Source organism: Piliocolobus tephrosceles, chromosome 14, assembly GCF_002776525.5.
Source record: "Piliocolobus tephrosceles isolate RC106 chromosome 14, ASM277652v3, whole genome shotgun sequence".
Classification (NCBI taxonomy): Eukaryota; Metazoa; Chordata; class Mammalia; order Primates; family Cercopithecidae; genus Piliocolobus; species Piliocolobus tephrosceles.
Genome location: NC_045447.1, coordinates 110,805,960 through 110,820,454, shown reverse-complemented (window position 1 = coordinate 110,820,454; position 14,495 = coordinate 110,805,960). Strand labels below are relative to the sequence as shown.

Below are 14,495 nucleotides of genomic sequence, written 5' to 3'. Positions count from 1 at the left end.
AAATTTTAACAAGGAGACTATGGAAGGCAAAGGGAGAGATCTCTCTGAGACATACAGTTGAGTTTTTGCACAATAAAGCAAACTAGACTGTTAATAACTCCTCATACAACCCATCTGTTTGCTTTCTAAAAACACTGCCGAGCTATCATTTCATTAATTACAGTTTGTTACATTTAAAGAGGCATTTCAGTCATTTTACCGTTAGCTTATATGAAGAATCATCAACCAGATCTGTACTGTAAAGAATCTTTATGAAACTTTAAGTTGATGAATTTGTATTTTTTAGATATGTTCTTGTTGAGGAATGAGAATCACTCCTGAATTTTCATGTGTTGCTATATAAATTTGCTTTTAATAAATTATTTTAAATCACCAGATGGTTAATTGACAGCTATTCTTGCAGACGACATTGTTACCTTATTATTTCTTCTTACTATATTGGGCATTAAGTCCTTTATTTCAATGTGATGAACATTTGACTATCAAGGATGTGGGTAGATAGCACATGAACCTGGTTCCAATATTTAAGACACACCTTAAAAATGTACATTCTTTTTATAGAAGTTAAAATATAGTTTTCTTTGAATTCAGTGATTCCTGTTTAAACTCAAAAGGAGAGGATCCTATTTTCTGTACATGAAATTCTGAAGATAGGTATTTTCTGTAAGAGTTGAGTTTTTTCCCCCTATTTGCTAATCCCTTCTAATTTAGAGGAAAAACTGTATTATCACACTGAATGTTAGGATGATTGCCTGTTTGTCCATATGAACACAGTAATTTTGTGCATTGTATAGATTACTATTCACCAGGAATATAGGGCCGTATAAAAAGCATTTAACCAAGGAAGAATCATGTCGATATAATTATTAACTAAAATCACTAAATTTGTAATAAATAATCCTACACCATCTGATTTTGATTTTTGACATACTGGAGTAATGTAGGAAGTTATAGAAAGGAAGAAATTTTGGGTTTGGATGAAATTACTGGTTTTTTCCCTTGGGAAAAAAATCTGAAGATATTTTATAATTTGTTAGTATTCTAAGTGACAGCATAAAAACCTGAGCATGTGACTGATGCCGTGCTTCCTATGTACCTATTTACAGAATATTTGGAAATTTTAAAATTCTTCCACTTTTTGATTGCTGCTTGCACAGAACCAATGTTAAAATGTTATGACTAAGACTGGAGAGACAATGATAGGTTTCTCGGTGCACACTTAGTGCTAGAAGGTCTTTCCATAACTACCAGACCAGCTTTAGAGAAATGCCTGGTTTCTGGTTGCCTGGTTCAGCACTTGGTTAGAGCACATGCTCCAATCACTTTCAGTGTTCTTAGGTTTAGTTGTGGTAATGAATTTCTTCATAAGATAGATCTCTCTTTTAAGTGAATTATTAGGAAATACTTGTAGCATGATTTCAGAAAAATATTTCAGCTTGAGCTGGAAGCAGAAAAATGGACAGAGGAGAGGGCAGAGAGTTCAGGTAGGTTACTCAGAGAAACAGTTGACACAAAGCATTCCTTATTTTCTTATTATGTGTCTTTAGAATGTAATTTACACAAATTCAACCATAGTCTATTCTGAACCTTTTTTCTAAAAACATTTCTTGCCATCTTCCCATGTTACAAAAATAATTCCATCTCATTCTTTTTAATAGCTACGTAGTATTCCATTTCATGGCTACATACCATGTAGGATGTTTTGATTCATAGACTCAGCCAACCGTTTTTTTACAGTAAAGGTATATTCATATGCTGGGCTAACTGGAGTTATCAAGTGTCACTGTTTGTAAATTAGGAGCTCAGAATTATAAAATGTATACTCTCCTTCAAGATAAATACATCAAGTATTAAGTACACCGTTATTAATTTAGGTAAGAGCATTAATTCTTTTTGTTGTTGTTGTTGTTAGATACAGAGTCTTGCTCTGTTGCCCAGACTGAAGTCTACTGGATTAATCGTAGCTCACCACAGCCTCCAACTGCTGGGCTCAGATGATCCTCCCTCCTCAGCCTCCCAAATAGCTGTGATTACAGACGCATACCACCACACCTAATTTTGGGGATGGGTAGGGGGCGAAATCTCACTGTGTTGCTCAGGCTGGTCTGAAACTCCTGGGCTCAAGCCATTCTCCTGTCTAGGCCTTCCAGAGTGCTGGGATTACAGGCATAAGCTACCACTTGTGGCAAAAGCATTAATTCTAAGGAAACAAAAAGAAGGAAATTTTTGTGAAAATGTGAATGCAAGAAGAGTTAGAAATATTCTTATACTTTAAAGTATTCCATTTTCTGTAGGAATATTAAACAAGCCATATATTAAACATGCCATTGTTGTCGTGGCAGGGTGAATAGACGGAATCACTTAGGAATTTACAGTTTCTGTTTCATGAGTGATGATTTTCTTGAGAAGCATGAAATTCAGATCAGGAATGTTTTCCCTTTGGTCCCTTGTAATTGGTCTGGCAGGATCTGGGGTCAGAGAGGTAGACACAAGGATCCCACACATCTCTTGTGAAATACTTGGAAATTTTCAATTTGAGTGTTTATGATGCTTCCGACATATATAACAACATAAAATATTAAGGTACACATGGTTGTACGAGATCCAGTTGACCAGAGGAGTGCATATCTTGTCATTTAAATAATACATTTTGTGTTAAGATTGCATATAGTATATGCTTTTAGCAAGAGTTAGGGGAATAATAGCACGGGAACATTTGACCCTTACAATCTGGAAACATGAGAATTATGCCAATAAATTATTTCAGATAGTATTTGCTAATGATGATATGTATCTGTTTTAGGTTCTGTGGTGCCACTTTTAGAAACTTCACAAGCAAACCACGGCTCAAAATTTGCAGTAATCTTTTTGAACTGTAACTATTAGAATTTCCCAAAAATCTAATGAATATGGTTTTCTCTGTATAAAATGAGCTGTATGAATATTTGCTGCTACATGAATTTTCTTTCCAAAATTTGTTTATAGACATACTCCCTAATGATGTTTGGTAATCAGAAATAACTGATTCTGCTGGACAAATATGCACCAATTGATTGATTTTCTTTATTTTGAAGAAAATTTTTTTTCTCTTAATTATTTGGTGACTTCCTTTGCTGGCAAATCCAATTTTGTGCCACACAAATAATGTGAACAGTAGATACTTCTATTTGTAAGTTTTGACAGTTCTTTAAAATATGTTAAGTTTTTGCTTCAACATATAGAGGTTTTTCTTTTCTGAATTGTGTTTTCAGAGCAATTCAAACCAGTTGTATGTTTCCATTATACAAATTACTAATTTAGAATAAATACATTTCAGTTCTGTCATGATATCCTAGTAGGCAGGCTCTTGGGCAGACACCCTGGTGTGTGTACATATTACTAAATTGTCTACTTTTGTTTCTTAGAAATGTTTATCATTTAAAAAGTAACAGATGGACGAAGACCATTTATTGAAGGCTGTGGCCTGGCTAGTGTGTGGGCAGTAAAGGCTGACTGCACCTGGGTTCTGTGGCTCTGAACATTTTCTGTTTCTTTTTGGGTTATGAGGAGGGAGAACTCTTGGTTTTGTTTTGAGGAACTTCATTGATTATATCTTAATTTTGCCTTATAAATTTGTGAAAATTTATGCAGCGTAGAGATTTTCTCTGTGTTTTATTTGGTTCAGAGCCGAGTCTGGAAGGTGACTTAGTTTATAAGTTCTGTCTCGTGTCCTGTAGCCAAGCTTTCCGCCTCCTTTAATGAGGGCACTGTGAGTGGATGCTGTTTCCTCCTATACCTGTGGACTGGAGGGGCAACCTGAGGGTCTGCTAAGGTGGTGGGTGTGTTTTCTGGGAAGAGTGAAAGGGGATTTGTCTGACTTTGGGGGAACTCTATAAAAATGAAAGATACTTTATGTCAGTGGGATCACCTTTTTAATCCAAGGGGCAAAAGAAAACTGGTTTCTGTTGTGCTTCTGCCCGAAGGCCTTCTGCATGTGACTTTCAAAGGACCCTGCTTGTGTTGAATTTCAGCCAGCAAGTCTCCAGCATACAGAATTTGAGATTTCCCCCTCCCCACCGTTTCTTCTGTTTTTGTTCCATGTAAACAGTTCCCTGCATAGTAACATAGACAAATATAGCAGAGAATGCTTTTCTGGAAGAAGAATGCTCCCTAAGCATTTTTTAACCATTTTTGGGAAGAATTGATCTTTCTGTGTGTTTCAGACAGACTGGAGAGGGGGAGGCCATGGCTGTAAATTGAAGTGACATCATATGTATTGCCCCCATTGATCCGCTTTTAGTCTCCAGCCAGGATAAAAGGAAATGGCATCAGGGAGGAAGCATGCTTCATTTAGGCACAGATCCCAGAGTGATAATGGGGTAATAATAGAACTCACGCCGCTGTCAGCCCGTGGCTGCCTTAGTCCCAGGCTTATTCTCTGTCTGGGGAGTCGCACAGTGACTTTCTTGGTGTGAGGCAGCGGCACACCAGCTGGGCCGCGCCGGAGGTGCTCTCCTCTGCTGTCTGTCGGGGCTGCAGGCGGTGGGGCTTGGAGGTTGCCATTTGCTGGTCTCTTGTCACAGGCCCTGCCTCTGCAAGGTCAGCCGTGAGACACGTCCGACGCAGGAGGTGAGCTGAGCTGTTCTGACCATGCTGATGGAAGACGTGGTGGCGGGACCTCAGTTGCCTGGGTGGTCTTCCGGGAACGCAGAGTGAGTGACGCCCCCATGACAGCAGTAAGAGGCTTTTGGGAGAATCGGGGTTTTTTGTTGTTGTTGAGCTGCCGCTAGTTTAGGAGGGTGGGTTTGGAAAATTCATGTTTTCTTTCCAAGAGCATGCATGAAAACTCTCCCAAACCATTGGAAGTCGTACAGCTTGCGTCGACTCTGAAGTTGGGAAAAACATGTGGTGGACTTTTTTCTTTGTACAGTTCTTAGTATTTAGCAACTATGAAATCTTCCATGTTTAGAGTAGAACACAGACTTCTAAAATCCTTAACAAGCAGCATTTGTACTTGAATGACCTCGTGTAGCATTTTATTTCTTGTATTCATTTCAGTAAGTTTTATAGTTCTGTGAAGTTCTCTTGCAAATACCCACATCACTTTGGCACCTTGTAGTCCTATTTTGTGTGAATTTCCGAGGCAGATGCATTTTAAAAATATTGAGCTGGTCTCCGTATGGAAAAAAATAGCCCCATCATGAATTTCTTGTTTATGCAAAGGAAAGGACTTTTGCATTCCTGTCACTGTTGAACTGTGGGTGTGAGCACTGTTAGGCCCCTAGAAATAAAGGCAAGTTGTTTTTATAATGTTTGAAGAAGGAGCTACTTTCTTAGGTGGTAATGCTCGGAGGTGAGGTCCTTTATTTTTCACCATCACTCTGTGGTACGACCAAAGCCTTATTTCTCTCCTGCCAGTGCTGCTGTTACACACAGCTGGCCTTTCAGTCTAAAATTCAGTTAATGTTAAAATGAGTGAATAAACGCAGTTGGCCTAGAAGTCATGTGAAGTTTGCTCTGATTTCCACGTGGGTGGAAGTGGAGAGGTCCACGTAGCATGTCCCACTCCCCCGTGCCTGCCCTGGGCTCCTCGCACCACCCCGCGCGGTGCTGCCTTGAGCACGTCTGCTGATGCGTGGTCTCTTTCGGTTGCTTTACAAACGTTTTGGTTGATTACGTTACCACTACCTTTTCATTTGTAGGGTGGCTTTACAGGGAACAAATGTTTATTTTACAAAGAGAAATGTATTGAAGCTATTTAACTACATTTTTGCTTCAATATCCTCTTTTTAAGGTCTATTATCTCATCCTTTAAAAATGTTGTAATGTGTATTTTGCAAATAAAAGATGCTTTATTAGTTTTATTATCTGTGTCCCAAAATAGCATTTGTTCACTGATTTTTTTCCCCCACTTTTTTCAGAAACTACATTCCCCCCCACGAGTTAGAATAGTTACAACTAAAAGCCGGGTGGCTACAGGTTGTTTACTAAGTGAGAGTCGTTTCACATCTATTCAGAAGAATGGGACTCAGAGAAGCCTGGGAGCACGAAGCTGCTGTGGTCAGGGCCTTGTTTTAGGGGAGCAGATGCCTGAGGGGAGTGTCCACCCTTGCTCCTCACCTCTCTCAAATTAGAGGCAGGGTGCTCCCTCCCTTCCGTCTCATGGTCTTAAGTCCGGGAGCACAGCTTTAAAGGTTTTCATTGTGTAAAATTTGGAGAGGACAAAAGCTTCCATTGATCCTTTTGGTTCTGTTTCTGTGTAGAGATGCGTGAGCTTTCAGCTTAAAAGAAAGCTCAGATATACAAGTATGAATGCAGGTATTTTTATAGGTTCATGTATTGGTAATTGTTGGATTTTAAACTGGAGCTGTATCTGTTGGTTAAACCTAGTTGGGGTAAGTTGAGGACCAAGCTAGTTGTCTTAGTCAGAGTTTCTTTGCTCAGTGTGTCTCTTTAGTTTAAACCAAATCCCAAATGAGAGTTCTGACAGGAGGCTTCTTTGTAAGCACAAGTGTGTAACATGGGGATATGCTTTTCTTTCTACTCTCCCCCTCCCTGTAATTCTGCAGTTTGGCAGGACTGGTTCCTTCTGTATTTAGTTAGCAAACGAGGCCCCTCTTCTGGCAAAGGGTGTTCTGCTGGTCAAGGTGCTGGTGGTGCCGAGAATCGCTTCTCTGTGAGGCTAAGCCCGTTCCCCGAAGCCTGCCTGCCTTTGTCTGGACGGGTCTCGATGCCGGGCTCCTGTTGTCCTCGGACTGTCTGTCTTGAGAAACGCTGCTCACCAGTTTTGAGTGTCTGTGGAGTAGAGCAGGTCTCCATCCTGTGGTGGCCTGGCCTGGGTACCCCGGTGGAGCTGCTGTTTGACAGCAGCACAACAAAGGGTAGTAGTAGTGAGATGAAGCGGGGAGAGCCCACGACTGGGGTGAAAAGGAAGGCACTGGGAAGAGGGCTCAAGGGGGCATTCAGTCAGCAGCCCCAGGAGACAGGTTAGGGGTGCTTGAGGCCATGGGTTGAAGGCTCAGCCTCCTGCAGAAAAGCACCTCTCTTGGAACGTCATAGGAGGCTGAGGGATGAGATGCACAGCAAGGAGGAGGAGAGCAGAGGGAGAAAGAAACCAGTCTCACTGGGCTGCCTAGGCAGAAGTGCTAGATACCGCACGCACCCGGCAGTGTTCACGGTGTGAATGGTGAGGGGGCTTGCCAGAGGCTGGGGCCTGGGTTTGGCCTCTTCTGTAAAACAGATTTCCTTTTAATATCGTATGGTAGATGGGTGATTTTGTTACAAGTAGTTATGTAGTAATTTGATCTCTTTAAAACATGCTGCAATTACTTGACTTCTCATGAAAAGAAATGGAGCGTTAGTAATTCCTTGGGTTGGAGTCAATGCTGGTTGTACTGCAGTTTTGCTGAAGGCGCCTTGTTTCTCCTGAGAGAACAGCCACAGCATGCCTTTCAGATGAAGCGATGTTATGAAGTACAGAATATACCCAAGAACCAAGTGATTGCATTGGTGCCTGTCTCCCTTCTTTCTGCCTCTGTCTGTAGGCAAGAGGGGCTTTCTTAGAACTTAGAAGGGTGAGGTGAGAAAACAGATACCTTGTGGAATGGTGCCGTGGGTGTAGTGTTTGCAGTACTTGCTGTCTACCTGTTGCCCCCTGCATACCTTTTGGAAAAATGTAAGAGTGTGTGTGAATGAGTGAGGGGGTAAGGGATAGGGAGGGTCAGGCAGAGTGCACACTTGGGGGCAGAAAGATGAGGAGCAGGAAGGGAAACCAGTACTTTTAAAAAATTGTTTTAGAGCATCAGAAAGTGGCAGTTAAAATCCAGGTGTTCTTATGAATGTACTGTTGATGTGATACCAGCTTCCAGACCTGTAATTTGGATTGACAGGAATGATCTGCACATACACAGGGATGGAGAGAAGCTCGGCAGAGAGAGCCATGGAATTCATAGGGTAAATTTTAAAATCTTGATTTTAGAATAAATATGTTTCACTTCCTACAAGGCGTATCTCAAATTGATTATTCCTCCAGTGCACCACAGGGCCCATCTCACAGGGCCACGAGTCCAGGCCCTGCTGCCCCATAGCGAGTAACACAGATGAAGTCTTACGCATGCTTCTCTTCATTTCTTGTATTTCACATACATTGTGTTTTATTTTTGTACGACGTAAAGACTACCTCCTCTCTTTGCCTTCAGCTTGTAACATCACTTTTGACCATTCCTGTGTGAGAACTCAGGAATGTGGGTGACCTTGTGTGTCTGTGTGTACAGCGGCACATAGAGTTGCATGCGGCCTTTTTAGCTTTTTAATGGATCATAAGTTTATGATTTTCATAATGGAGGAAAGACGGTTCTTTCAGTATGTACCAGTGTGTACTCTTTATTTCTCAGTGTGCAGCAGGTGTATTTACAGAGCTTATGTGGTAAAAAGGGGACTGAATGCCCCATCTTGTTTCTGTGAAATTTCCAGATGTTTGCCTATAATTGGATGGCTCCTTGAATCTTTGTCTAGGCTAAATTACGTTTTCTGGTATATGCATGCTGTAAAGGAAGAGATCCAGTAAACCACGATAATGTTTTATTAAGATAAGCACAGTTTTGATCTGCTCTAAGTGTAAAACTGAAATGATTAGTCATGGAAAATGGGGCCTAATCAGACCCCGGACTGCAGTGTCTTTGGGAATACAGACAATATACACCCTGAGGAATCACAAAAGTCAGCTTCACAGCCTTCTCACGTTGCCGACATATGCTGAAAGCACCCAGGTTACCCTGGGTATGCAGTCTTCAGTCTGAACATTTGGGTTTACTTTCTCATCAGCTGAATAGCATTTTCATAGGCTGTTTGGTTTTGTCTTTAGCTTCTTCCAGACCAGCTAGTCTTGCTTCTGGAGCATCTCTTGGAGCAGAAGACCCTGAGCCCCCGAACTCTGCAAAGCCTCCAGAGGACATACCACCTACAGGATCAGGATGCAGAGGTAACCAGGAACACCCTCGGAGTTTCACCAGCAGATCCCACTGTTGGTGAAGAATGGTGATCCCATTGCAGCCCCAAACTATTGAAACCACCTTTCTAGTAGCAAAATCCCATGTGTTTGCTGTGTGAGTGAAGAACTAAGTGCGTTAATCTGATTGTACTTACGCTTCTAACCAGAGTATTTTGAGGTCTTAAAGTGTTTCCCTCTTCTTAAATCATAAAGATGGACATAAGTCTCCTGAAGGAATGAGTGGAATGCTTTTGAGTTGTAAACTTGGGTGGGTCGTTGTGTGACTGACGGTGGTGCCGTTCTGTTGCCCATGAAGGAAACTTGGCTCCGATGTGTCAGAGTTTCTTGGTTGCATTCAGTTAGGGCAGGAAAGGAGCCATGTGTAAAGGGAATGAAAACTAAATCTAGCAGCTGTAGTTGGAAAAGTCAACTGGATGCTTGCGAGCAAGCAATGTGATCTAGTCCTTAATATCTTCTGCCTTATTGTGAGGAATGCAGTGTGAATCCTAAGACAAGTTCCAGGGTTTTAAAAAAGTACAAAATAGTAAATAATGTATTCAGACATCTTAAGTAAAAACAAGAGCTTAAACAGAAAACCTCTTTTATGTAAGACTCCCAAAATGCAGAAAGGTAAGTTTGGTTTTGAACATTTTAGAACTATGCAGTCTAGTACAGCAGCCATTAGCCATGTGTGGCTGTTAAACACTTAAATGCAGCTATTTTGAGTTGAGATGTGCTGTGAGTATAAAATGCGCAATGAATAGTGCAGACATTGCATGAAGAAAGACAACAGCTTAATGTCTCCCGATTGATCATAGTGTTAGTGATATTTGGGATATATTAGGTTAAATATTACTGTAGTGAATTTTATAATCATTAAAATGGAGTAATTGAGAAAAGCCCCGTTCCTTATTAACCGAAAGGTAAGATGGCCATTGTTAGGCATTTTAAAACCCCATGAACTCAAGAGTGATTGAAAAACTCCAGAGGAGACGTGTAGCTTTTTACCCACCTGAGCATAGACCAGATTTGCAACTGTTGCTGTTTATTTCAGCTCTTATATTTTTGTTTATAGGAGTTTTCAAATGCTAGACTGTTTTTTTTTTTTTCTTTTTTTTTTTTCTGAGACGGAGTCTTGCTCTGCCACCCAGGCTGGAGTGCAGTGGCCGGATCTCAGCTCACTACAAGCTCCGCCTCCCGGGTTCCCGCCATTCTCCTGCCTCCGCCTCCCGAGTAGCTGGGACTACAGGCGCCCGCCACCTCGCCCGGCTAGTTTTTTGTATTTTTTTTTTTTTTAGTAGAGACGGGGTTTCACCGTGTTAGCCAGGATGGTCTCGATCTCCTGACCTCGTGATCCGCCCGTCTAGGCCTCCCAAAGTGCTGGGATTACAGGCTTGAGCCACCGCGCCCGGCCTAGACTGTTATTTTTAATTAGTGCTTAAAAGACTTTGCTATATATAGTCATAGGCTGTGTTTCGATCAGGTGGAATACCACCGAACCACCAGGGCCTGTGATGGGGATGGACAGACCAGAGGGGAGGATCAGAGCAGGCGCCGGGCACATGTCACTTGATGTCCGGAAGCCAGGAGGTGGCCCCTTCCGTTTAGCATAAAACATGTCCTGTTCTTAACTTACAGCTCAACTTACTTGTTATATATAACCTCTTAGAACCTTTGAGAAGTAGTAACAGGTTTTATTTAGTTGCTTGTTTTATACTGCGCAAACTATGTCCTGGTGCTAGACAAGGCAGTCTCTTCAGCTGGAGCCCTGGTGATGAGGTGCTGGGGTCTCATTACATCTCTGCTCAGTTTATGTGACTAGTGTGGTCTGTGTTCATGTGATTCACAAATACTCCACTGTTCCACTCGGCATCAGGAATATAGAAATGACAGGCAAGGTTAGCTACCCTCAGGAAGCTTACATTCTTCTGAAAAGACAGTTCCTAAGTAAATGAACAAGACAGCTTGAGACGAGAGTGGTGAAGGAGAGACAGGACAAAGTCGGGCAAGGTTTCCCTAGATGGGGGTCCAGGCCACTCAGAACGACCTGAGGGCAGGAGGGAGCTGACCACAGAGAGCGCAGGTGTGAACTCGGTGTGTGCCGGCACAGGGCCAGCAAGCCTTTTCCATAAAGGACCAGGCAGTTACTATTTCAGACCGTACGCTTTCTGTGGCAGCTCTGCAGCCTTGTTGCTGTGGCATGAAGCTGCCATAAGTAGTATAGCAGACGTGGCTGTGTGCCAGTAAAACTTTTACAGACCTGAAACTTAAATTTGATGTAATTAGCCCATCTCCAAATAATTGTTGTGTTTTTTCCCTGCCTTTCCTTTTTATTTATTTGGAGACAGTTCTCACTGTTTTGCTCAGCCTGGAATGCAGTAGTGTGATAATAGCTCACTGCAGCCTTGAACTCCTGGGCTCAGGCAATCCTCCTGCCTCAGCCACCCAAGTAACTGGGACTACAAGCATGCATCACCACGTGTGCTAATTTAGAAAAAGAATTTTTTTTTTTTTTTTTTGAGAGACAGGGTCTCACTGTGTTACAGGCCAGGCTTGTCTCGTACTCCTGGCCTGAACAGTCCTTTTGCCTCAGCCTCCCAGAGTTCTGGGATTATAGGTGTGAACCACCACGCCTGGCCCTTTTTCCTTTTTAAAATGATTTGGAAACATATACACCATTCCTGGCTGCAGGCCCCATCCGTGGTTTCCTGACCCCCGTGCTGGGCCTGCAGGGTTGAGGTTGGGGATGAGCAGGAGCCAAATCAAGTGGAGAGAGGGGGATTAGACCCTGGTGTGTGTCTAAAAAAAGTGCCTACACCCAAACTCTGGAGGTCCTGGCATGCAGTTAATTATACTGATAGCCTATCTCATTGTGAAGTTTCCTTGAAATGTCACTCAGAACCAAAAAAGCAACAGGATTTTGGCCAACCAGCGTGTTTTCTAGAAACTTTATTAGTGAAGTGTGATTTATTTTAACACTAATTAGTGGGAATTTTGTTGAATAATCATCTGCCTTTAAGTGACAGGACATTTCATGGGAGAAAGAATTGTTACTTGGTAGAAAAAGTCTCAGGGGTGTCTGCTGAATTCTTGGTGCTTCTCTTTGACTGAACGAGTGAGGAGAGTCCCTTGCAGTTGCTCTCAGGGCTCTTACATACGGAATAAGTGGCAACCATTTGAGAGCGGGCCAGAGATTCTGGAGTGAGGCAGGCTGTGTACTGAGCACACTGTGGAGAGTGGCTGTGGGCGCTGGGGCCCGTGTTGAATTAGGTGGGTGGTGCAGAAACGCCTGCCCAGGCTGATGGGGCAGGTCTCTGGTACAGTGCAGGGATGTTTGGGACCTGGTGGGGGCAGATTCTTTACCTGCTGTGCCCCCTGTATTTTTGAGCTATGCAGAAGGGCTTCCCGTGCTCTACCTGTGACTGAGGTACATATGTAAAGCTGCCTTTCCAGAAGGTAAGCTTGCTGCCTCCAGCTGCTCCTGCTCCTCATGGCAGAGTGCACGGAGGTGTTTTGTTGGCTGAGCAGCGTGTTCGGGATGTAGCGGCTGGCAGGGTCTCTGCTGTGAGAACCCTATTCCATGGTTGCTTTACTCCTGGGCTGCCATCCCCGTCTGTCCCTCGCTGCCTGCATGTGGACGGGCCGGGACGGGCCCACCCACACAGAGAAGGAAGAAAGGAGGGACGAGATTACTATTAACCATTCTGTGTGTGTTGCTTCTGTGTACGGGCTGTGTTCACAGAGTGTCTGATCTGTTGGTCTGATTTTCTGAGTGTAGCACTGAGTCTGCTGTGGCTGCTTGCCAAGGGCTTTCACGTCGAGGGGTTGTGGGGCCAGGGTTCTGAATACTGTCTCGGGTTTTGCACATCCTGCCTGCCCTCCGTGTGCCTGCATCACGTGGTGTGAAGCCCTAGGTGTATGCTCTTCAGGGAGGCAGTGCCCCCGTGTTCAGAGTGTGAAAGGAAAAGGGCTCAAGGACAGACAGAGTGAGAGCATGGGTGGAGTAGGCAGACCACCCCAGGCCACCTCCTGCCTTACCATCCTCTGCAGGGCGGGCACAGGCAGCGCTCCTTGGTGCTCCTTGGCCTGGGGAGTGAAGCTGACCTCAAAGTCAGCCATCTCATATGTAGCAAGCCTCAGGCCTGTGGGTGGATGCTGGGCCCCTGCAGCCAGCACGGAAAATGAGCCGAAGGGCAATCCAGTCCACAGAAGCACCTTGTCTCTCTGCAGTTTTTGAGTATATTTCTCATATAGCCATGAAAGTTTTAAAAATGTATTTGACAGCTAACTCTGGGAACACAAGAGGTTATCTAAGATCCCTTTTTAAGTAACACATTTCCTGCCTGCCTTAGCGGGTCTCTTAAGCTGTAAAAACAGCTACCCATGGCAGTGCGGTGAAGATCCTGGACCTTGGCTCTCTGACCTCTTTCCCCAGGAGCTCCGAGACGGACCTTCAGGCAGCAGCAGCTCTGCAGACTCCACTGAGCGCCTTCAGACTGGGGCTGTGCCTCAGGGGAGGGGCTTCCCCTGCGTTGTTTTCCTGGTGGCCACGATTCCGAAAGGCCCGTGCTGCAGCCTGCTTTGCTTTGAGTTTGGTTGATACGCTGAGTGAGAACATGAGTTTTCTGGGAGAAGTCGTTAGTAGCACCCGTTCTTCCCTTCCCTGTGTGGGGGAAATAGTGTCGATTGAAAGGAAGAGGACTCCTGGATTGGATTGGAGCAAGGAAGTGTGGGTGTCATGTGTTGTGACCGTCTTCCCTGGGGTGCCACCTCACTGGAGGTGTCCCTTCACGGTCTGGCCTCGTGCCTGGACCCACGTGCTCGTGTGCACGTGAGCGGCTCTTTCTGCTGACTGGCAGCAGCTAATTGACAAAAGGCAGTTTCAAAAAAAAATTCTCATTTAGTAAGGTGTCTGCATAGAGTGGAGTAGCTAGAAAAAGATTGTTAACATTCAGAGGCCACGCTGAGCCAGCTGTACTCTCCCGAAGTGCCAAAGAATGTAACCTTGGGAGGCCCTACTCTTTCATGTAGAATTGCAGACTAAACTAGTAGGAGCAAGTGAATGTGAGGAACCGGATTGTAAGAACACACCTGTTTCAGCACTCATCCGGCTGCCTTCCAGGATGGAAAGGACACAAGGTTGATTGGAAATGGAAAAAACGTCCAGCATCACAGGCCTGTCCCGTAGCATGGGAGGTAGCTGAAGAGGCCCTGCAGACGCTGTCGAATGGCTCTGGGTCTCCTCTACCTCCTTTTTGTTTGTTTGTTTGAGATGGAGTCTTGCTCTGTCGCCCAGGCTGGAGTGCAGTGGCACAATCTCGGCTCACTGCAACCTCCACCTCCCAGGTTCAAGCAATTCTGCCTCAGCCTCCCAAGTAGCTGGGATGACAGGTGCCCGCCACCACGTCCAGCTAAGTTTTTGTATTTTTAATAGAGACAGGGTTTCACCATCTTGGCCAGGCTAGTCTCAAACTCCTGACCTTGTGATCCACCTGCCTTGGCTTCCCAAAATGCTGGGATTACAGGC

General features: G+C 44.0%; 1 protein-coding gene across 4 annotated transcripts in view; it reads left to right on the top strand.

Moving 5' to 3' along the window:
* AOPEP (aminopeptidase O (putative)) overlaps window positions 1–14,495 on the top strand; it is a 380,108-nt gene that overhangs the window by 343,504 nt on the left and 22,109 nt on the right. For all 4 annotated transcript variants that reach the window (XM_023185255.1, XM_023185257.1, XM_023185256.1 and 1 more), the window contains one exon: window positions 8,843–8,959. In XM_023185255.1, coding sequence (XP_023041023.1) covers window positions 8,843–8,959 — 117 coding nt within the window. The remainder of the gene's footprint in view (window positions 1–8,842; window positions 8,960–14,495) is intronic.